This window comes from Gouania willdenowi, chromosome 20, assembly GCF_900634775.1.
Source record: "Gouania willdenowi chromosome 20, fGouWil2.1, whole genome shotgun sequence".
Lineage (NCBI taxonomy): Eukaryota > Metazoa > Chordata > Actinopteri > Blenniiformes > Gobiesocidae > Gouania > Gouania willdenowi.
Window position 1 is genome coordinate 16,611,008 of NC_041063.1, and position 20,164 is coordinate 16,631,171.

Sequence of the window (20,164 nt, forward strand, 5' to 3'; positions counted from 1 at the left end):
CAACAACGTGAGCTACAGGAAGGAATGACGCGGGAAGGGGCTGCGTTTCCATGGCAGCGGACGTCAAATTATGTCCACTGTCGCCACCACGTGGACATGTTGCGAAAAACACCTTCATCTTCTTCTTCTTGTAAATGTAAAAACACATTTGAGATGCTTCCAATACAGTTTTATTAACCTAAAACAGAAATTATATACAAAATTGCTCTTAAAAACATAATTGTGTTTCTTCTTCTTCTTCTTCTTCTTCTTCTTCTTCTTCTTCTTCTTCTTCTTCTTCTTCTTCAATTACAAGAGTAATATTATGATGTTTAAGGGAAATGGGCCAAAGTCTATACTAAATTATAATCACAACAGTAGTAGTAATAATAATAATAATAAAAAAAAGATTATACCAACAGTAAAAAAAAAAAAAAAAAAAAAAAAACATAATAAAAGTAATAACACTCATGACCATAGTAATAAATGAGGTAAAACGTTGTAAAGTAAATAAATAAACTTCAGGTAATTACATAATAGAAATGACTGCTTATGAGTCATGACTATTATATATGCATTTTTTATTGTATTTATGATTTCCATTTCCTATCACGTACTTCTGTCTGCAGTCTGTTTTTGAAAGTCATTCTTTCTCTATTAAGAAGATGAAGATGCATGAATCTTCATCTGTTGATCAGATGAAGATTCATCATGCAGTCATCCTCCATTTTTTTTCAAATATGTCATTAACATTTTTAAAAACAGTCTTGCGAAATGTAAAAACACATTTGAGATGCTTCCAATACAGTTTTATTAACCTAAAACAGAAATTATATACAAAATTGCCAGTTTGTGCATTTGAATGCAAACTCTTTAAAGTTAGTACAGGCCATATATGTGTCCCCAGATGCTCGCAGGCTCTTAAAAACATAATTGTGTTTCTTCCTCTTCTTCTTCTTCTTCTTCTTCTTCTTCTTCTTCTTCTTCTTCTTCTTCTTCTTTAGTGGCTTTTAAAACCTTCTCTGTACTCATGGTTACTAACTGTTGACTTTGACAACCTCCCCTGGTCTTCAATGACCTTTGAAGTTGTACAACAATGAAGAGAAAATCAATCCAAGCTTTCAGAGAAAAAACAAACTCTGCAAAAACAAGGTTTTAAAAAAAATGTAATTCCTTTATTACTATTCAACATTAATATATTCTGTCTTCACATCCTCCAGCAAAGTGAGACATGCCCGTCGGTCACAGATTTGTAGGTGATATTTGTGAGGTGTAGGAGGCCTTTTTCTGCGCACTTTTTATAAACACAGTGAGCCTGTTTACACTGATGTGTATTTACTTTTCTCATTGTTGGTTTCTGGTGTTTACGCTTCGCTAAAAGGTTCTTCTAGAAAAATCTATTGAGCCCTCAGGGGCACCCTGTAGTTGTTATTGACCTGCTGGATGGATCGATGATGTCTTTGGCGGACAGGTGAGCATTTAATTGGGAAATGTAACGTATAAAAAAAAAAAACTGATGCAGGGAGGGCATTTGGGAGCCATCCATAAAGTCATCAAAATGATGATCCATTGTTCTATGAATGTGTGATAATCACATTTATTTATTTATCTGAATAATATCTGCACCATAGTCATCTTAAAGGTGTAAATCTTTGTTTTAATCACAAGTAAAATGGGCTAAAAGTGACCAAATATGGTGGAAAAGGTGATGAAATGGGATAAGGAAAAAAAAAAAAAGCACATGGTTGAAAGTTGCAAATTAGTGGCCAAAAAAACGGACAGAAAAAGTGGTAAAAAGGGTTCAAAGTGTCAATATTGGCTTAAAAGTTGCAGAAATGGGGGGAAATGTGGGTGTCTGGGTAATGTAATTTAAAAAGTAAGAACAATTAGTTTCACAAATTGTGAATGTGGTTAAATTGGCAAAAAAAAAAAAAAAAAAGGATAAATTGTAGCGAAAAGTTAAAAGTGACAATAATGGGTCAATAGAACAGAAAGGGAATTCAAATTTAATGTTATAGCAAAAATGCCTTAAAAAGAGCAAAAATATCCTTGCAAAGTGATTAAAACGGGTTCAAATATGGCAAGTTTGGTGTAGTTGCAGAAAAAGGGTAAAAATAAGCAACAATTGGCTCAAAAAATAGTTCCAAAAATATTCCTCGTTTCTTGAAGGCATCTGGCAACCCCTTCCCATTGTCTCGCGACCTCAAATAGGGTCCTGACCCCAAGGTTGAGAACCACTGTGTTAAGATAAGTTATAGAGAACATGGGCATTAGAAAATCTGCAGCTGCATCAGTCGTTCTAATGATATTCATGAATGCACCAGAATTAAATTGAAAGTCGTTGCTGCTTGGGCTGAAGAAAAACACAACAGATAATGTCATAATAAACTGACAAAACAGTTTGTGCAGATTTAATCCATTACTCCTGCGTCTACATATTATTGTTGCTGTATATTACTGAGTACATGCAGTAACCCTGACATGATTGTGTATGGTGCACCTTTGATGTCTTGGGGCGTCTGTTATATAAGGTGTGTCGTTTATGTGTGTCTTAAATGGATCGGTTATGCACTTGTGCTGCACCACTGCACAAATCTCCCATTGATGCAATAAAGTTTATTGTATTATCTCTCAACAAAGCCACTGTTGTAGACAAATAAGGATTTTTCTCTGTGTAGTTCACACATTAGTGATGAAGTGCTTAGTTTTATCTCCGTAGTAGATCCAAAGGTGTATAGATTTCACTTTTATACACTGAAAATGACAAGAAAGGGGTTTTTACGAGAAGCATCGGTGCAATATTTTATTGGTGTTTCTTTGCATTCCAACATCTTGACTTTGATTCAGAATCAGAGTTCTGTTCTGTACTTCTCATCTAAGGATCCTGTTCCCTGGAGCTGCAGAGTGAGTGGAGTTTTCACTGTTGGAGAGTGAATTACAACCACAGCCCTGAATGTGATGTCCTCACTGAAACACACATGAATCAGACACATGAGCGTATACATAGGCTGTGTGGGAGGTTTCAACGTGCTTGTTGCTTTACTACTGTCTTACCTTGGAGTGAAGCTGATTTGAAGATACTGTTTGCAACTGGCAGTGTGCAGCTCTGTTGGCCTGAGCTCACCAAGGTCTGGGGTCACACTAAACACAGTGGACGCCTTTTCATCTGGTTCTACATTTGAGGAAAACAGACAAATATAAGAGACATGGAGTTGACCTTTTTTCTGTATTTGCGACCTCAGAAATCATTATTTTTTCTGTCAGTAAGGAAGTGTACCATTACCTGTATGTGATTTCCAGTAAGTGCGAGCTCCCTGGTTGCAGAGTTTCACTTCTCTAGTTTGCGTCTGCCCCACGTAGCAGAAGCCAAAGTCGATGCTCTCATCAGACAGACTCAGAGTAGAAAGATCCAAGTATGCACGGAGAGGAACCGTCTATACAGAGCGTCAAACATTATAAACAGTCACTGATAATCAATTACAATTATGGTGTAATTATATACATGTTGCTGTTGTAATCCTTATTGAATTATAACAGTTCAGATAATTGACTTTGTAATTGTAATTGGCATGGAAATTACATTTAATAAATGTCAGTTACAATTTAAATTAACACAAAACAAGGGAACCATGTTACAGTTCTATGGCTTACACGTGTCTAGTTACTAATTATTAAAATATGTTTACATTAAGTTTTCCCACTATCTGTCGGTAAATCTTCACACCAAGGTTGGGGTAAATTATAATTGTAGTCGCACAATTGTTAAATAATTACAAATATGACATACATAAGTCCATAAGAAAATATTCTTAAACGGTTTCAAAGAAAAGCTGTGCCCTTTGAAGATACCTCGAACAGAAAAAATAATTGTGCGCTTCTCGTTTTCGAACTCCATCAAGGTATTGATACCCTGAAGCCACACACCGAATTCGGTTATGCTATCTCAAACGGTTTCTGAGAAAAACTGTCCCCTTTAACTTGGACAGACGGACGGACGGACGGACGGAGCTCAAACCTACAGTATATGCCCCTTTTTCACTTCGTGGCGGAGGATAAAAAAGGCTCAGATTCCCTCACCAAAAACACTAATATCTATATTTTCATGAATAAGGAAGTCTAACAAGTTAACCAAGAGATGAGAAACAAATTAGATGATAGATAATATCTAACAGCTGATTTAAGACATGGGTCAAAACTGACCTTTTATCATGAGAGATGCTAACAGAAAGCTAACACAAGTTAAGTATTTTGGCATTATTTCTTTCAGGATCAGTAATTGTGATTCATTGTAATTTAACTTTAATAATGGAGAAGATAATTGTCTTTTACTTTCAGGAGAAAAATAATAATTATAATTTTAGTTGTAAATAAAAAAATTAAAAAGTCACCATAATCATAAGTGAGTTGTAATTGAACATGGATAACTGAAGACGTAATTGTAATTGTAAATGAAAAATGTAATTTCACCCCAACCCTAAGCGTTTGTGTGTCAGTCTCTTTACCTGCTGATTGTTGTTACTGTAGCAGATCTGGAGATTTTGTTGGAACTTGAGCCTCTTCTGTCCATTTGCACAGTGCATCAACGTCACCCCTGGTGGCATTTCCTCCTCAGTCTTGTCTGTGAGGTCCAGTAGGGCCAGGGAGCAGCTAAACGCCACTTTCACCTGGTATTCACAGAAAAACAAGCTCTTACAAATCCCCATTCATACGTTAGCCTTTCACGTTGCACTATTAAAGACGAGCTTCACCTGCATGCTGTGGTGGGCTTTAAGCACCACTGGATGTTTATCAACTGGTAAAGGAACTTTTGAGGAGCTGGTTCTGATTCTGGTTCCGAGCCTCCACTTGACAACTGAGAACGGGGGCTGAGTCCTCAGTCGGAATTGCACGGACGTTTCTAAAGTGTTTTTCAACTGAAAACTCTGTGTGGTGTCAAATTCTCTCACGATTAACTGCAGCAAAAAAAAAAAAAACAACAAAGAAAAACAAATGACCAAAGCTGAAACACCAATCACCCTCAGGATCAATATCTCATTCGAGTCAGGGAACGTCTTATTAGTGGAGGGAGATTTCTCACACTAACCTCCTTGTCTGGTTTCGTCGTCAGTAAATCACCAGCCGTGGCTCTAAACTCCAACACCCCATCGTCCTCTTCCATATGCACTAACAGCCTGCAGCGTAAAAGAGGAGAGCTATAGCTTAATCAGACAACCTCCAAACTTATTTCACCTCATCTCATCCTTTTTTAATCCAGGAAACGTAAATTAAGTTGGAGGGGTATGAATGACACACAGGTAATTGCTCACATTGCATTCCTAACGACTGCTTGTAGATCCATCTTGATAGGCTCTAAATCCAAACCTTGAGGCCTTTTAACTTTACCCGGGACACAAGCATCCATCTGCAACACACATGAGCAAATAAAAAGTGAAAATAGATTGTAAAAAGGGTCAAGATTAGCAGGATTTACACAAACTGTAGCAATGACCGTGTTACCTTAGAGTCCAGGCTCATAAAACCCAGAGCCAAACCTACACATCTGGACTCAGCAGAAGACCCGGAGAGAGTCAAAGGAGTGAAAGACGCGTGAATAACTCGACTGCTCTTTGCTGGAATCACCTTAAGAGTTAGAAGACAAAAGAGAAAACACCATTCGGACAACTGTTTTTTTTTACAGTGAATGTTGTTTAAAAGTGTTCCAAGCCTACTATTTGTTGTGGTGTGATGCAGTATGGGTAATCTGAGAGGGTTCCTTTATGAGGTCGGACAGGAACAGAAGGGAGGTTGTCCTCTTTAGCAGAAGAATGAGAACCATCCTCCTCTTCCTTATCATCTTCAATTATAGGTTCTTCCTCTTCTGCATCCTGGAATCATTAGAAAAGATTAAGATTTGTAGATAAATGTGCAAGAATATACATCGTCTATCTACATCCGGTGTCAAACTCAAGGTCCGAGGACCAAATAAGGCCCTTAAGCATCCGATTCGGCCCACAGGAAAAAGTAAAAGTGACAGAGAAAACATGAATCATTGTGTAAATTACCAAATAATTCAGTTGTAGGTTGTCATTGAATTGTCTAAATCTTTTGAAAAATCCTGCCATTTTTCTGAAATATTCCACGAAATCTCCCCAAATAAAATAAAAATTGGTCAAAAAAAATTTAATTCAAAGGACCTTTCACTGCTTAGATATTGCTGATGCCTTCCATGCTTTAAGTCTATTTCATAACTGGAAGTGCCGCCTAAAACCGTATTTAGCCCCTGAACTAAAATGAGTTTGACACCCCTGATTCTACGTCCTGGTTTCTAAAGTACCCACTGCTTTGCTTTGAGAAGAGGTGCTTGTTCGTTCAGACGATGAATTCGAAGACCTTTTCCAAACATCTGAACCGTTGCTAGGATTTCCTTCCTGCACCACGGTGTCATCAGCATCTTCGAGTGGGAAAGCGTCTACGTCGTCATCCGGTAGTTTGCGATCGTCCTGATCTATGTTGTAAGTCTCCCAGTCTAAACGAATGTCTGTTACAGAGCATACATAATCAGATCAGACAAAATGAAATGCATTATTGCAGTGGGGGTACGTAATGGCACTACAGGGGGTACTTGAAAGAGAGACAGTGGAAAATTAACAAACGAAAGCCCACATTAAAATAATGGGGGTTTATAATAATTATTTAGAGTTAAAATGATAATCATTAAATAATGATAATGGAAATTATGTTGATTAGAACATGAACTGAAATTAAAGGCTCCGTCTTGGTCGGTGGATGAATGTAAATGATAAAAACTATAGAAATAAATCCATTCAGGAGGCACTAAATACTGTTTCTACTGTTCTACTTGTTTACAATGGGTTTCTTTAAAATGTGTGTTATCGCTCATTAATTCCATCATAATGCTCTAGAGCAGTGATTCTCAACAGGTGGGTCGGGACCCAAAAGTGGGTAGCGGACAGCTGGTCAAAAATGAATATGTCTCTCATGTTGAACTTGTCTTTTATTTTGAAAGAAACTTTTCTTTTGACACGCATGCTGTGAAACACATGTTGGACGGGAAAATATATGAATTCATGTTTTTAAAAAGATCATATATGTGTGCTTTCCACAGATATTTTTGAAAAACTAAATTTGGTTGTTTGCATTCTAAAAAAAGAGTGGGTCGCGATTTAATGACAGTGGCAAAATGTGGGTCCCAGTTGAGAACCCCTGCTCTAGAGTGGTTTTTTCATAGAATTCTGAGCAAAATGCAGTCAGACACAGGGGGTTCTCGGACTCAGAAATAAAAGAAGTTATTGATAGTGAACATAAATACAGAGTACATGTAAAGTACGTAAAGTACCAGTGGCGCCGGGATTGTTTATGCAGAGAGCACGAGACACGGTGTCGCCTCCAGAAAGGTGAGTACCAAACCTAGTGGGCATAGAAAAAACAGAAAAAACGTCATCAAATGTCAAGGAACAGGACGTGAAACAGAAGAGATGAGAAGAAATAGACTCTGATAATGACTGTATGATTGGTCCTTCATGGTGGTTCTCGTGACGAGGCCCTTTCATCTGAAAAAACAGCGGACATCCTTTGACTGTCATCTGCATGGGAATAAACGTAGCCTCCAAGTCTCCCACCTGTAGCACAGCAAACCAAACAATGCAATTAGAACTCAACACGAGCACCTGTGATTGGCTGTGTGCATTAGGGTGGTTCAGAATATGTACTGGAAGTAAAAGTTTTCACATTTTTGCCAGATCACATTTTTTCCTTGTTCCTATTGACATTTTGAACATTGTTACCAAAAATGTTGAATGGTGGCACACTTTTCCACTAGTTTTATCGCTCAACCAAAGAATGCACAACTTTAACACATATCAGAAATCAGAGGTGAAAGTAATGGATTACAAGTACTCACGTTACTGTAATTGAGTTTTTTATTGGTACTTTTTTGAGTATATTTCTAAATCACTAAATTTACTTGTACTTAAGTACGTTTTAAAAGAAGTTAAGTCATTCTACACCCAACCGTTACTGAGTAAATTATTGTTTTCGGTTTCAAAATGATCAGCGGACATTGTGAAACTACAAAAAATGAAGTTACCGGACAGCTATCAAATGCATCACATCATAGAGATTAAATGTCGGCACCAAAACAGCCTGAGAATTTTTTCATTTTCAATTGAATTCATTGGTGTTAGTTTTTTTTTAAAGATAATTTACATTTCAACTTTTATTTTATACAGATGCCTTTATGGAAAATGAATGAAGTCTCTAATCGTGAAAGATTTGGCCTCTTCCTTTTTAAGTTTATACATTAGATATTTACTGTACGCAAGGGAATCGTGTCAAGATTTATTACCAAAAATAAACATAGGGGGTGAAAGCAACTAGTAACTTTTACTGTGAGTACTATTTAATTGTCCTTGAGTATTTTATGTATGACATACTTGTACCTGTACTTGAGAACAATTTCAATCAAGTAACAGTCCTTCTACTTGAGTAGGATACATCAATACTCTTTACACCTCTGTCAGAAATGTGAACAATATAAAGATAAGTTTGCTCATTAATAATATCTCCCTGTAGTTATACTAAATGAGAGAGAACATTAGAACAGTTCAAACACTATTCCTGAAAATAGAAAAATCAGCACATAGTTTGTCACATAGTGATTTAAGTCTCCCCTAAATGTGCAGCAATTGGCTCCATTTTTGGTACAGATACGCACAGCATCAATTGGAACAAGGCAAAAAGCAATCTGGCAAAATTTGGTGAAAGTTCATTTTGTGAGCCACTCGAGTGTGCATGCATAGATAATAATCATACTTTGCAGATGAGGTGATCTCTGTATTCTCCCCACAGGTCGTTGTAAGCCGTCACATCTACAATCTGAGTCTGGAACGGTCCCAGTGTCCCTGTTGGAGGCTGAACCAAAAACGCTGCACCTTTTCCATGAGCCAGTAGGTCACTGATAAACTCTGAGACACAGGAGATATAAAGTGATTTTTACCTCTTTATACCAAGTATGGCAGCACAGTATTTCCATTTGCTTTAAATAATGCACAAAATATACCTGAATATTCAAAGTAATTGAAAAGATTGAGTAGTTTATTCTCAGAATTATAGAAAAAGTTCTACTAACTTAATTATGTCAAGTTGGTGTAATATGTTCTTCAAAAACAAATATTTTTTGAGTAAATGAAACTATATTTGTGTATAAGTATAAGCGTAACTTAAAAACACAACTTAAGTACAACTTAATTGAATTAAGTAATTACATGCTAAGAATTATAAAGTTATTTATGTTATCTAAAAATAAACCTTTAAAGTTCTTGAAAATGTTGACTTTTAAGTTCATCATTTTTCATCAATTTTTTTCATACAGATTTAGAGTGTCTGTAAGATCTAAAACATACCTTGTTGTGCTTTATCTTCCACTTTTTTAGCCTGAACTGAGTGAAGAGTTTTGCTGACATAAGTGAACCTGTGATAAATGGATAAGGAACATGTTATGCTTCACTCTCAGCAGTGTTGTTTTTGTTAAATATTAAAACCAGTGAGGTAGTTTGTCACCTTTTTTCTCTTCGGTCATTTATCTGAGACTGAGAGGCAGAGCAGGTGAAATACTCCACCTCAATAGTAAAAGGTGCTGCAATAGGCGTCTGATTAGTGATCTGTAACTGCTTGGTAACAGCACTTTTCAAAAGTACATCCTTCCCAAAATCAAGTTCCATCGTCGAAGGGATTTGATCGTCTTTTGAGGAGCTAGAAAGACCAAATAAACAGAGGTGAATTAGGTTCCTAGAGTAGAATATATCGGAGGCATCTGCAAGCATGAATTAAAAGCTGCTACCTGTCAGCGGGCAGTGAGAAGGACACGCTGAGCGTTTTAGATTTGGAAGCAAAAATGGATAAAACAACAGGATGTTTCATTCCTTGGACTTCACAAAGAGCGGCCACCTCATTTAGCTCCAGCTGTAGTAAATAACACAGGAGGATGAAGGGAGGGTTAAAATATAGTAGCAGTGCAGACACATGGAATAAAATCATCTCTTAACATCCCGTACTTACGTCTGTGTGCGACGTTAAAGTGAGTGTGATTTCTGCGCTGGCATTAGGACCCAGGGTACCAGACGATGGGTCAAAACTGACAGTGCAGAGAGATGCTTGTCGACCCTTGAGCTGGGCCTGAAAAAAAAAACAAATTATGTGAAACGTTGACTTTGATTTAATGCAACATTGTCGGGGTCAAACGTTTTACAAACTGCGGCGCACCATCCAGCTGAAGTGTGAGGGCAGCAGAGTCTGGTTGAAAAGTGTGACGGACCTCTTAGTAGGAATTCCCATGAATAAGTCAGAGAAGTTCACTTTACAGCTCAGCAGGCACACCTGAGGGGACTGCACAACTGCATGCACTGACAGCTGACTGTGGGAAAAAAGACGATCATATGATTACTATTAATGTCAGTACTGCTCCTGCTGTATAATACTATATATCTATTATTATTTAATCTACTTTTATATCATCTTTGGCCAAATAATGAGCACATAGGGAGTTTAATAATTGTAATTATCATGCAATTCTACCACCATGACAGTACACTTTTTTAAAATTTTATTTACATTATTTTAGATCCTTCAACCTATTCAAACACTTTCATTATGCTCTGCATTATTTCACAGAGGGTTCATTGGCTAGGCTTATGCTAGGTTAATGCTAAGCTAATGCTAAGCTAATGCTAAGCTAAAGCTTAGCTAACGCTAATCTAATATTAATGCCTAATGCTAAGCTTATGCAAGGATACTGTTTGGCTAATGCTAAGCTAATGCTGGGTTAATGTTAATGCTAGGCTAATGCGAGGCTAATGCTACGTTAATGCTAAACTAATGCTAAGTCAATGCTGAGTTAATGGTAGGCTAATGCTAAGCTAATGTTAATTCTGGGCTAATGTTTATACTAGGTTAATGCTAATGTTAATGCTAATGCTAGGCTAATGCTAATTCTGAGCTAATGCTAATGAGAGGCTAATGCTGATGCAGTGTTGACAACGTGGGCCAGCAGCTGCATCCTCACTTGCATTTTCTTCAGGAAAATCAAATATTCTAGTTGTCGACCACCATGTCGTGTCACACTTGTTTATCATGCAGAGAAAAGCATCTGAAGAAGAACCATGATTGATTGTATTTTTACCATCCTGTCCCATTCTTCACATTCAGCTCAAGGATTGTTTGGAATTGTTGATGGTAGCGAGGTCTGAAGACCACGTCCACACTGCACGAGGTCAACAGGTGCAGGACACCGCTGCACGGCTCCACAGAGATCTAAGGACAAACAAAGTTTGCTCATGGAGTGATACGTGTAAGGCTGAAACACAAACCAGCTAAAAACACACGCCTGCATTGAGTGTATTGTTTTCACAGGTGTTTCTCTCTACCTGAGTGTCTTTGAGGTCCTGTTGGTGAACAAGCCTCTCCCCCAGGGTCCAGGAGGCCTCTAGCTGTGTAGGGTTGGTGAGCAGGATGGTGGTCCTACTTTCCTCGCTTAGCCTTACAAGTCCAAAGTCCACACTGGGCACGTTCACATGTATCACTGGACCCTTTTTCGATTCACAGAACACATAAAAAAAGTGACCAAAAGTCCCACAGTAACAAAGAGTAATTTATGTGTTCAATCTTTACTTTAAAGGAGACTTCCACAGGCAAAGTGACGGGCTCGGGGTGGTGCTGGATGTGACAAACTAAATTGGTAACAAATCTCTCAGGTTTCCCTCCAGTCACGATCAGATCAAAATCAAAACATTCGTTCTCCTCTGTACGATTCCCCATGAAATAATTGAGAACAAAAAAACATATAAATATCAATAACAAACACAGTAAGTGACAAATAATATATTTCTGAGTGTGTCTGACTCACCGATTCTACCAGTTGATGGCACCACCTCCATCAGGTGGCAGCTATTCATCCTCTCCCATTCAAACAAGATGAATGTCTTGCTGTGGTTCCACATCTGACGCACACATGACAGAGAGATAAATAACTTTGACGTGAAAAAAACAATGATTTGATTCACATCTAATATCGAGCAAGGATTTAAAAAAAAAAAAAACCTTAAAATTCCTGCAAATGGCTGAGCCCATGTAAGTCTCCCCTGGAATCACGATGGCGTACGGCTCCAGCTGGATCTGGTACAGCTCTGCTGACCCTTTCACTTCTATCTCCATTGTGATTACACTGGTGAGCTTGGAGCTGGTCTCCACAGTTTGAAGGGGGCTATAGTTTCATTAATCGTACACAAAAAAACACATTTGTAACTTTTTAAGGCTAAAGTAAAGGCCTGTAAGTTTCAGAGATCTTCAAATGAAGCTGTTGCATAACTTTACCTGTTCTCATTCAGTTCTGGTGGCTGCGGTGGTATATCCATCAGGACTAAGTGACACACACTGTGGTATTCTCGTAACTTTAGAAACACACAATGAAAAATCAAGTGTTAGGTTACATCTGATAACGGATACACATAACAACAGTCCACGTAGACATAGATGCTTTAAATATACTGTAGATGTTTTCTGAGTCTTCCTACCTCTTTGGGACAGAATGTTAGGATGAACTCTTGGTCCTGACAGGGCCCTAAAAGGCCCTCTGAGGGACTAACGTGGAAAACATCATCGGAAGCTAAATGGAACTGGATATTGGAGGATTGAAGGATGTCGCTTGGGTGTAATGGGTGCAGGTTTGGCTTCATAATCTGCCAGGAAAAGGGCAGCTCCAAGTGGCTTCATCCCCAGAAGAAGAAAAACAAACACAAGAAATCAATTATTGCTTTAAAATAACTGGGATTTGTGAGCAGGATCAGTGACTTTGACATTTGATTCAAGCATTAACTATAACTACCATCAATGTAGCCAAAATCTATACTTTACATAAACAACACATAAAGATGTGAAACTCACACATTATTCCGAATGACGAGCGTCTTCTGCTGCACAGAGTGAGGATTGCATGGACTGAACCGGACAAAGTGATCCGCGGTGAGGTCACGAGTCTCTCCAACCACAGGCGGCTGATTCTCACCAGATACAGACAGAAGTTCAAGGGCGACAAGTTGGCCTGTACCTTTTGTTAAAAAAACACACACACACACACGGATTTACTTTACTACTTCATACCAGAGGAACAACTGTATATAATGAGCTACTCACCTTCAATAGAAATGTCTTTCACCTGGCAGTTGTCGCACACGATAGTAAAATCCTGATGGCTTTTCTCTGTATTGGTGGGAATGAAAACCACCTGGAAACAGATAAAGGTTAGATGTGGACCTTTGGTATCCAAAATAGAAAATCTAATGGTATGATGGTAGTTTTTTTAAACAGGCAAAAATGTGCTTACTTCCACAGTAGTAGACTCTGCTGGCTTTAGCTTAAACAGAGAGGGGCTGATAGCAAAGGGTGGCTGCTCAGAAAAATGGCTTCTAACCAAAGACTGTGGGAAGAAAGACTTATTAGTACATGGCTGTTCTTTGGATGAAAAGGCAATAAACCATGAATATGATTGACTGCAATTTTGGGTCTCTTTGATATTATAAGTGCTTCTAAGTGAGACAGATTACCCTTAGATTAGAAGATGGCCACTGGCTCTTAGGAATGATGCAGAAAGTCCCCGTGCTGAGGCCAATATTTTGGCAGGGGAATTCAACGAACTTCACTCCTCCAACCAGACAATATCCACAGTCCAGAAGTCTTGGTACTGAACAGAAGTTAGAAATAAATTGTTGAGGTTGATCAATAACAGCAATGCGAATTTATTCATTCTGAGCGGCTCTTACGAGTAAGTACAGGAGGTGGTCTCCATGCCTCGATGGGGACCACAAGAAGGCGCTCAGCCTGGCTTTCCACCACCAGAAAGTCTTTGTAATCTCCCAGTGAGTCTGGAGTAAAACGCACGGTGTACACGCAGCTCATCCCAGGGGCAACAACGCCACCTTCACCAGGAAATTGTCCTGCCAAAACAAATGAGCTTTAAAACTGAATGACTGAATCCATTACAGCAGATGGTGCTACTGTTCAGAGCTGCTGCTGCCAAGCCACACTGAATTCATTCCTAAAATGTTTCCCAGCTTACTCATACAATCTGTTTACTCATGGCTACAGATTCAAAAAAACCTGTAAAAAAAAAAAAAAAGGCTCACCTAATCCAATGGTAAAGGAAGGCGTGGTAGGGGGAAGGACACGGACATGGCGACTTGAGGAAGTCACGTTCTTCAGTACCAGTGTAGTCTGAAAGGAGACACAACAAAACACAGCATGCTAGCATGAATCCTGTGTCTGTGTGCACAGTGTGATAAATAAGTAAAACCGACCTCATACACATGTCCAACGTTGTAGTCTTTAAAAACAACCACGGAGGGTTCCGCACAGAATACTGGGACAGGATCCTCAGGGTGGCTTTAACAGGGGAAGAAACACAACGTCCGAGTGTGAGAAAGTGTTAGATGGAACAGCAAGTCTACCTAACTCATAGTTTTTTATTTGGATGATCACCTTGATTTGGTTGTCAGCAATATTTTAGTGATTTCAAAAAGAAGCTTTGCATTATAGATCATTCTAGTTGTTGTTTTATTAATTTTCGTTGTTGTTTTGTGTGTTTTCTATCATTCTAGTTGTTTTATTAATTTTCGTTGTTGTTTTGTGTATTTTCTATCATTCTTGTTGTTGTTTTGTAAATTTTTGTTGTTGTTTGGTGTGTTTTCTATCATTCTAGTTGTTGTTTTGTGAATTTTTGTTGTTGTTTGGTGTGTTTTCTATCATTCTTGTTGTTGTTTGGTGTGTTTTCTATCATTCTTGTTGTTGTTTTGTGAATTTTTGTTGTTGTTTGTTGTGTTTTCATCATTCTAGTTGTTGTTATTTTTCTGTCATTCTGTGTATTGTTTTGTGGGATTTTGGTTTATTCATTTTGTGTAATTTTATTACTGTTTTATATATTTTTCAGTAATTCATTTCTCGCCATCTTGTGTGTTTTTGTAGTAAGTTGTCAATTTTTTTGTATTTTCATGTAATTTTGAACAGCAATTGTTTTGTTTTTTGTGTTTTTTTTCTGTTCTTTGTACATTTTTTGGTTGTATTTTGGAGTCATTTTGGGCATTTACTTTAGGGGCTGCACAAAAATGAGCCGAGGGCCGCATGTGAACCCCCCAGCCACTAGTTGCCCATATCTGGAATAGGAGATATTTTAGATAATATCTCACTGATTTGACAGTATTTCCAAAGTTAAAATGTGACACTCAGGTCTGCAACTCTAATCAGTAGCTTAACAACAGAGACCTGCAGCTCATGAAACCACATTTTCATCTAGTTTTATAATTTAACATAAATGTAAATCAGTTTTATTCCTGTTTTTTGTCATTGGAGTTGTTTGATCTTAGTCTAGTTTTCATCCGCTAAAATAAAAACTGTTTAAAAGCAGAAGCAATTCCATGGCAAACTTTAGTAACTCAAAAATGATTAAATAATTGTCCAACCTTTTCTCCTTTATTCCTTTTTTCTCTCGATCAGCGCTGAACTGTGTTCGAGGCCGAACTAGAGAAGTGCCTCCGCGCTGCGCGTTGGCAGGACGGAATCGTGGATTGCAGAGGAAGCTCTGTCGATCTTTCAGCCTCTGCAGTTCCTCTAAACCTTCTGCTTGATCCTTCACACTTGGCTCATCCTTCCACTTTGGTTTGGGTTTGATCTGGCTTGACTTCTGCAGCAAGTAAAAAAAAAAATTGTTGTCAAAAGTGCACAAAAAAAACAAAAACAACCTTGTCTCTTTAAAATCCTCAGGAAATGTTTACCATGCCCAATAATAATTCATTAATAACAATGATTCAAGTGTCTTTCTACCAGTGACAGATTCTTGTTAAGCCAGCTTACCTCTCTGAGAGTTTTCGTTCCCCGTCGTCTTTCCATTTCATTCGTGTCCACAACAGTTTTTGCGATGGTTGACGTGGATGGATCACAGCTCACTGACGGGAAACAAATAGAATAGAATGTAAATGTATTTACTCACACTGGTCACTGGTCAATAAAGTTGCATTTCATAGTTTTGGTACCAGAATCCGGTGTGTGTTTTTTGAGTTCTTCCAGAGGTATGTAGTCACTGGGGGAGATGAGGTTATTCTTTTGAAGCAAGTCCTGATCAATACACCAGGGAAAAGCCGATGTAACTGAAAAAACACATAAAAGATAGCATCGGTGCGTAGCGTGTGTAAATAGCATCAATTTGCAGATATCAATGTCTCGTATTTCGGATAAGTGTCGGCATGCATGAATCACCTGATGGAATGATAAAATTATCATAACTCCCAACTTTCATCTCCTCCCTCATCTTCTCATAGGCATGTTTTTCTGTGGCTCCAGCTCTATCCCTGGCCTGGATGATGAGTTTTTCCAGCATGTCTGTTTCATTTATACACCGTTCATATTCCAAATGAGCCTGAGTGATTGAAACAGAATATTTAGCACAAGTTTTATTAACATTAAGGTGTGTATGGGTGTGTGTGGGTGTGTTAGGCAAACACCTGTTCTCGTTCTTGGAAATATTCATCATGAAAGCTGCTTCCTCCATGGTTTGACACAGTGTTTGTCCCCAGGATGTCTTCAGTGTAAATGTCGTTAAAAATGCTCACCAATATGTGAGAAATGTCCTGTAAAATAATGAAAACAAGGGTGTTATTGGTTACTTATAAAGTAAAATGAGTAAAAAGGCAGAGTGGAACTAACCTGGTGCTTTCTTGATGCCGGTCTTTTGCCGTCTACAATCAGGTCACGGTGCCTCTGATTCGTCTGTGTTTCCTCCGGCATTGCTAACTCAGCTGGGGGGTGTTTCATTAAACCCAACTCAGGTTCATCCTCAGGTTTAACCTCAGTTGAACCGAGATCAAAGTGGATCGATTCATCCATTTTCCGAAGCGCTTGCTCCTGTTTCATCAAAGAGAAAACACCTTAGTTGCCAAGGAAACACAGTCTGTGGTGCAAACTTTCTGACCAGGTTTAAGCAGCAGGCTTGGTTTAACCTGCAGACACACTGAAACCACGTCTTCATTTTGAAAGATGTAGTTTCGTGGTGCTTTAAAACACTCGAGTCAAAAATACTTTAGTTCAACATTTTCTCACCATCTACAGCTGTAATGCAGTATTTTAAAAGGAAATTGAACAGAGTAAATGTTTATTTTGGATTTTAAATTGATACAAGTGGCAATAGAATCATTGTTATTATTTAGTGTTTAATGCGTACTGCCCTTTTAATTTGATGATCACAGTCTCCATGTGTTTACTTTAAACTAGTGCTGGAACTTTATCGCATTAATTGTGATTATTTAATGACAGTAATATGACGCACTAAAAAAACAAACAGCGCGGAACCTTTGCACAAGTTCCCGGTATACCCAGTAGGCGATTTGTTTTGTTTTTAACAAGGGGGATGCATATCGGTAATTACTCGCACTCTCCCCATTTTTTTCTTTTTCTGTTTTGTTATTCTCCTTACATCTGCCATACCATATGATTATTACTGGAACATTTTGAAAATAATACAGCAAAACACCACCATACTGTATATTCCGGCTTTCCAACTTCATAAATAATAATAATAATAATAAATTTTACTTATAAACGCACTTTTTTAAAAAAAACACAGACAGTTTACAGTTAAAACAATTACACAAGTTGAAAAAGAAGCTAACGACAACAAAGGTAAATACAGAAAATACTGTACATAACAATCATAAGTTAAAGGCAGTGGCAATCTGTACGATTGCTGTATCACGATACCGACATTCTATCTGGCCAGTTTAGGTCACGTGACTAAGACTAAACCTAACCCTAACCCTAAAAATTGTTGCGATATTGGGTTATAACCTAACCCTAACCCTAAGACGCTACGTACGTGTACTTTGGTAACCGTACCATTAGCACCGGGGGTTGTTCGTACAGCAACCGTACAAATAGACACTTTCTAAGTTAAAAGCTAGTATGAAAAACTGAGTTTTGATGAGTGACCATTCTATAACCTAGCTTCCCAAAGTAAGGTACGGGTACTCCCAGGGGTACGCATATTGTCATAGGGGGTACATGAACAAACCATTTAAAACAGCACGACAACATTGTAAAGGAGAATATAAATAGAGCAGCAGTCAGGAGCCTCCATGCATTGCCACAAATGACACATTGGCCTCTGTAAGAGTAGACTACCCTGACTTAGATGGTCTCAAATTCAGCCAAACACTGCAGAGTAATGTGCATCCTCTCACTGTATTTCACAGTTTCAGGTAAATAAGATGTTTTATTGTGTCCTAACATATCATTTATTTTTTATTAAATATTATTCCTTAACAAGATAAGTAAAATTCTGACACAAATTTCACAAATTTGAAGCCACAGCAGAGAGAGTTTGTGATGCATTTTTGAACAGTAAGACGTTTATATAATCATATTGGATATGATTATTATTATTATTATTATCAACATATATAAACTCATTAACGTGTGCATTAAAGCATGTTAGTGGATTATCTAAACTATTAGATTAAGGTAAAAAAGCAGATAACGGGTAAGGATATGCTCACGTTACTGGATAAAGTAACACACAGCGTTAACCTTAAGGTTCAGTTATATTAATGCCATTTCATCCAATGTTGTGGAATTAGAGAAAATAAGTTTGAAAAAATAAAATAAAATAAATAAATAAAACACTTTCAAACGTCATTTATTTTTGCTGTAGTGAATTAAATGAATGAATTCAATATAACTTTAGTACATATGATTCTACAGTGATGAGTGAAAAATGAGAAATGGAATTTTTTTACGAGCTGGGATGATAAATTTAACGTTAAACAACAACAACAACAACAATGAAGAAAGCTATTTTTGTGATATTGCTATGAATTTATACCGCTGGTGCATATTTCAGATTTCTGAACAGCAAGCTTAAGCAAAAAGGTAACTTATAGATTGAATTTTTTTAAGCTTTGAGTTTCTCCTACCTGTAAATATCATGTATAAACTCAGCTAATTATGATCATGGCAGAAGGAAAGGGAAGTTAGAAACCCTGTGAGATTGAAAGCACGCAGAAGGTAATAATAGGCCAACAATGTAGAAAATATTCCCAATAATGCAGTTATTGACGCCAAATTACCAAAAATTCCAGTGATGTCAATTGATTTGAATAGGCCGCCAGTGACTACCGGGGTACGAATTAAGTCTTACATGAATCACGTGACGGTGAAGGATTTTGGACTTTTCGTTGTCGCAACTCTCTCTCTATACGCTTCTGGTCTGGCTATGATATGTTATAATTTACAGAACTCTATCCTTGTCGGTTCTGGTCAGATCACTCTAAGCAGGCCAGATACCACAGCACACTGATGGCACACAGAAACGTCTCTGTTTATCAGTCAGACTTCAGACAATGGAGTTAAAGTTAAGCTAGTTAGCATGTTAACTTATGTGTGTGCTTGTTGAACAAGTAGAGGAATAATATGTAAGTTAAATGCTCAGAGTTTAATGGACGTAATTAAGTGAGTCCCTCCCAACACGTGGAGCACGTGCTGTGCGTAGGAGCTAATCTTAATTCAGGACTTTAGCCGAATCATTCAAATTTACAATATAACAAGAAACTCACTTTTGGTCACAAATGTTGCGTACTTAGGATCCTATGGTGAATGTTTATATATTTGACCTACTTTAGTTGTTTCTGACCGTCGTAGCTTCGTGAAGTCATTCGATCCTGTCATCGCTTAGCCTGCGTTACCATGACTACCTGTCAACATAGAACTGGGTGTTTGCACGAAGCCAAACAGCGGTGCTTATGTTAAAAGAACCCTTTTTTTTTATTTATTATTATTATTATTATTATTATTATTATTATTATTATTATTATTATTATTATTATTATTATTAATAAAATAAAGACAACATTCTCCCGTTTAAAGCGTTGTGAGTGTTTGGCACATTTATAATGGCTTCAAGTAAAAGTAAAATATGTTTTACATGGTAATAAACAGTTGATTCAAGACATGGATTATCAGTGTATTATAAGACCAGCTAACATCAACTACTGCACAACACAAGATATAAACACACTTCTAAATGATGCTCGACAACCGTACGACAGTAAAAACTCACACTATGGCACACATGTACAATGAGATTTAGGTTGTCATG

The 20,164-nt window shown here is 37.7% G+C and overlaps 1 protein-coding gene across 2 annotated transcripts; it reads right to left on the bottom strand.

Annotated features, from left to right (window-relative positions):
* Positions 1 to 2,756: 2,756 nt before the first annotated feature.
* Positions 2,757 to 19,770, bottom strand: dlec1 (DLEC1 cilia and flagella associated protein). 2 transcript variants are annotated; one of them, XM_028434453.1, is made up of 39 exons: positions 19,684 to 19,770; positions 16,723 to 16,920; positions 16,521 to 16,646; positions 16,276 to 16,435; positions 16,053 to 16,166; positions 15,874 to 15,965; positions 15,483 to 15,703; positions 14,325 to 14,409; positions 14,154 to 14,241; positions 13,791 to 13,964; positions 13,575 to 13,711; positions 13,355 to 13,447; positions 13,165 to 13,255; positions 12,916 to 13,078; positions 12,546 to 12,738; positions 12,346 to 12,422; positions 12,073 to 12,235; positions 11,879 to 11,972; positions 11,644 to 11,774; positions 11,400 to 11,561; positions 11,156 to 11,286; positions 10,240 to 10,390; positions 10,036 to 10,152; positions 9,818 to 9,939; positions 9,538 to 9,729; positions 9,381 to 9,448; positions 8,791 to 8,942; positions 7,483 to 7,598; positions 7,316 to 7,386; positions 6,297 to 6,496; positions 5,688 to 5,843; positions 5,476 to 5,598; positions 5,286 to 5,380; positions 5,063 to 5,150; positions 4,728 to 4,931; positions 4,482 to 4,643; positions 3,263 to 3,413; positions 3,034 to 3,151; positions 2,757 to 2,946 (listed from the first exon to the last, which is right to left on the bottom strand). In XM_028434453.1, exons 1-39 carry the CDS (start codon positions 19,732 to 19,734, stop codon positions 2,829 to 2,831), a joined length of 5,148 nt encoding a protein of 1,715 aa, XP_028290254.1. In that variant the 5' UTR covers positions 19,735 to 19,770; the 3' UTR covers positions 2,757 to 2,828. The 2 variants fall into 2 exon arrangements, with proteins under 2 accessions (XP_028290254.1, XP_028290255.1); XM_028434454.1 differs by having other exon boundaries at positions 19,623 to 19,695.
* Between the last annotated feature and the right edge of the window lie 394 nt (positions 19,771 to 20,164).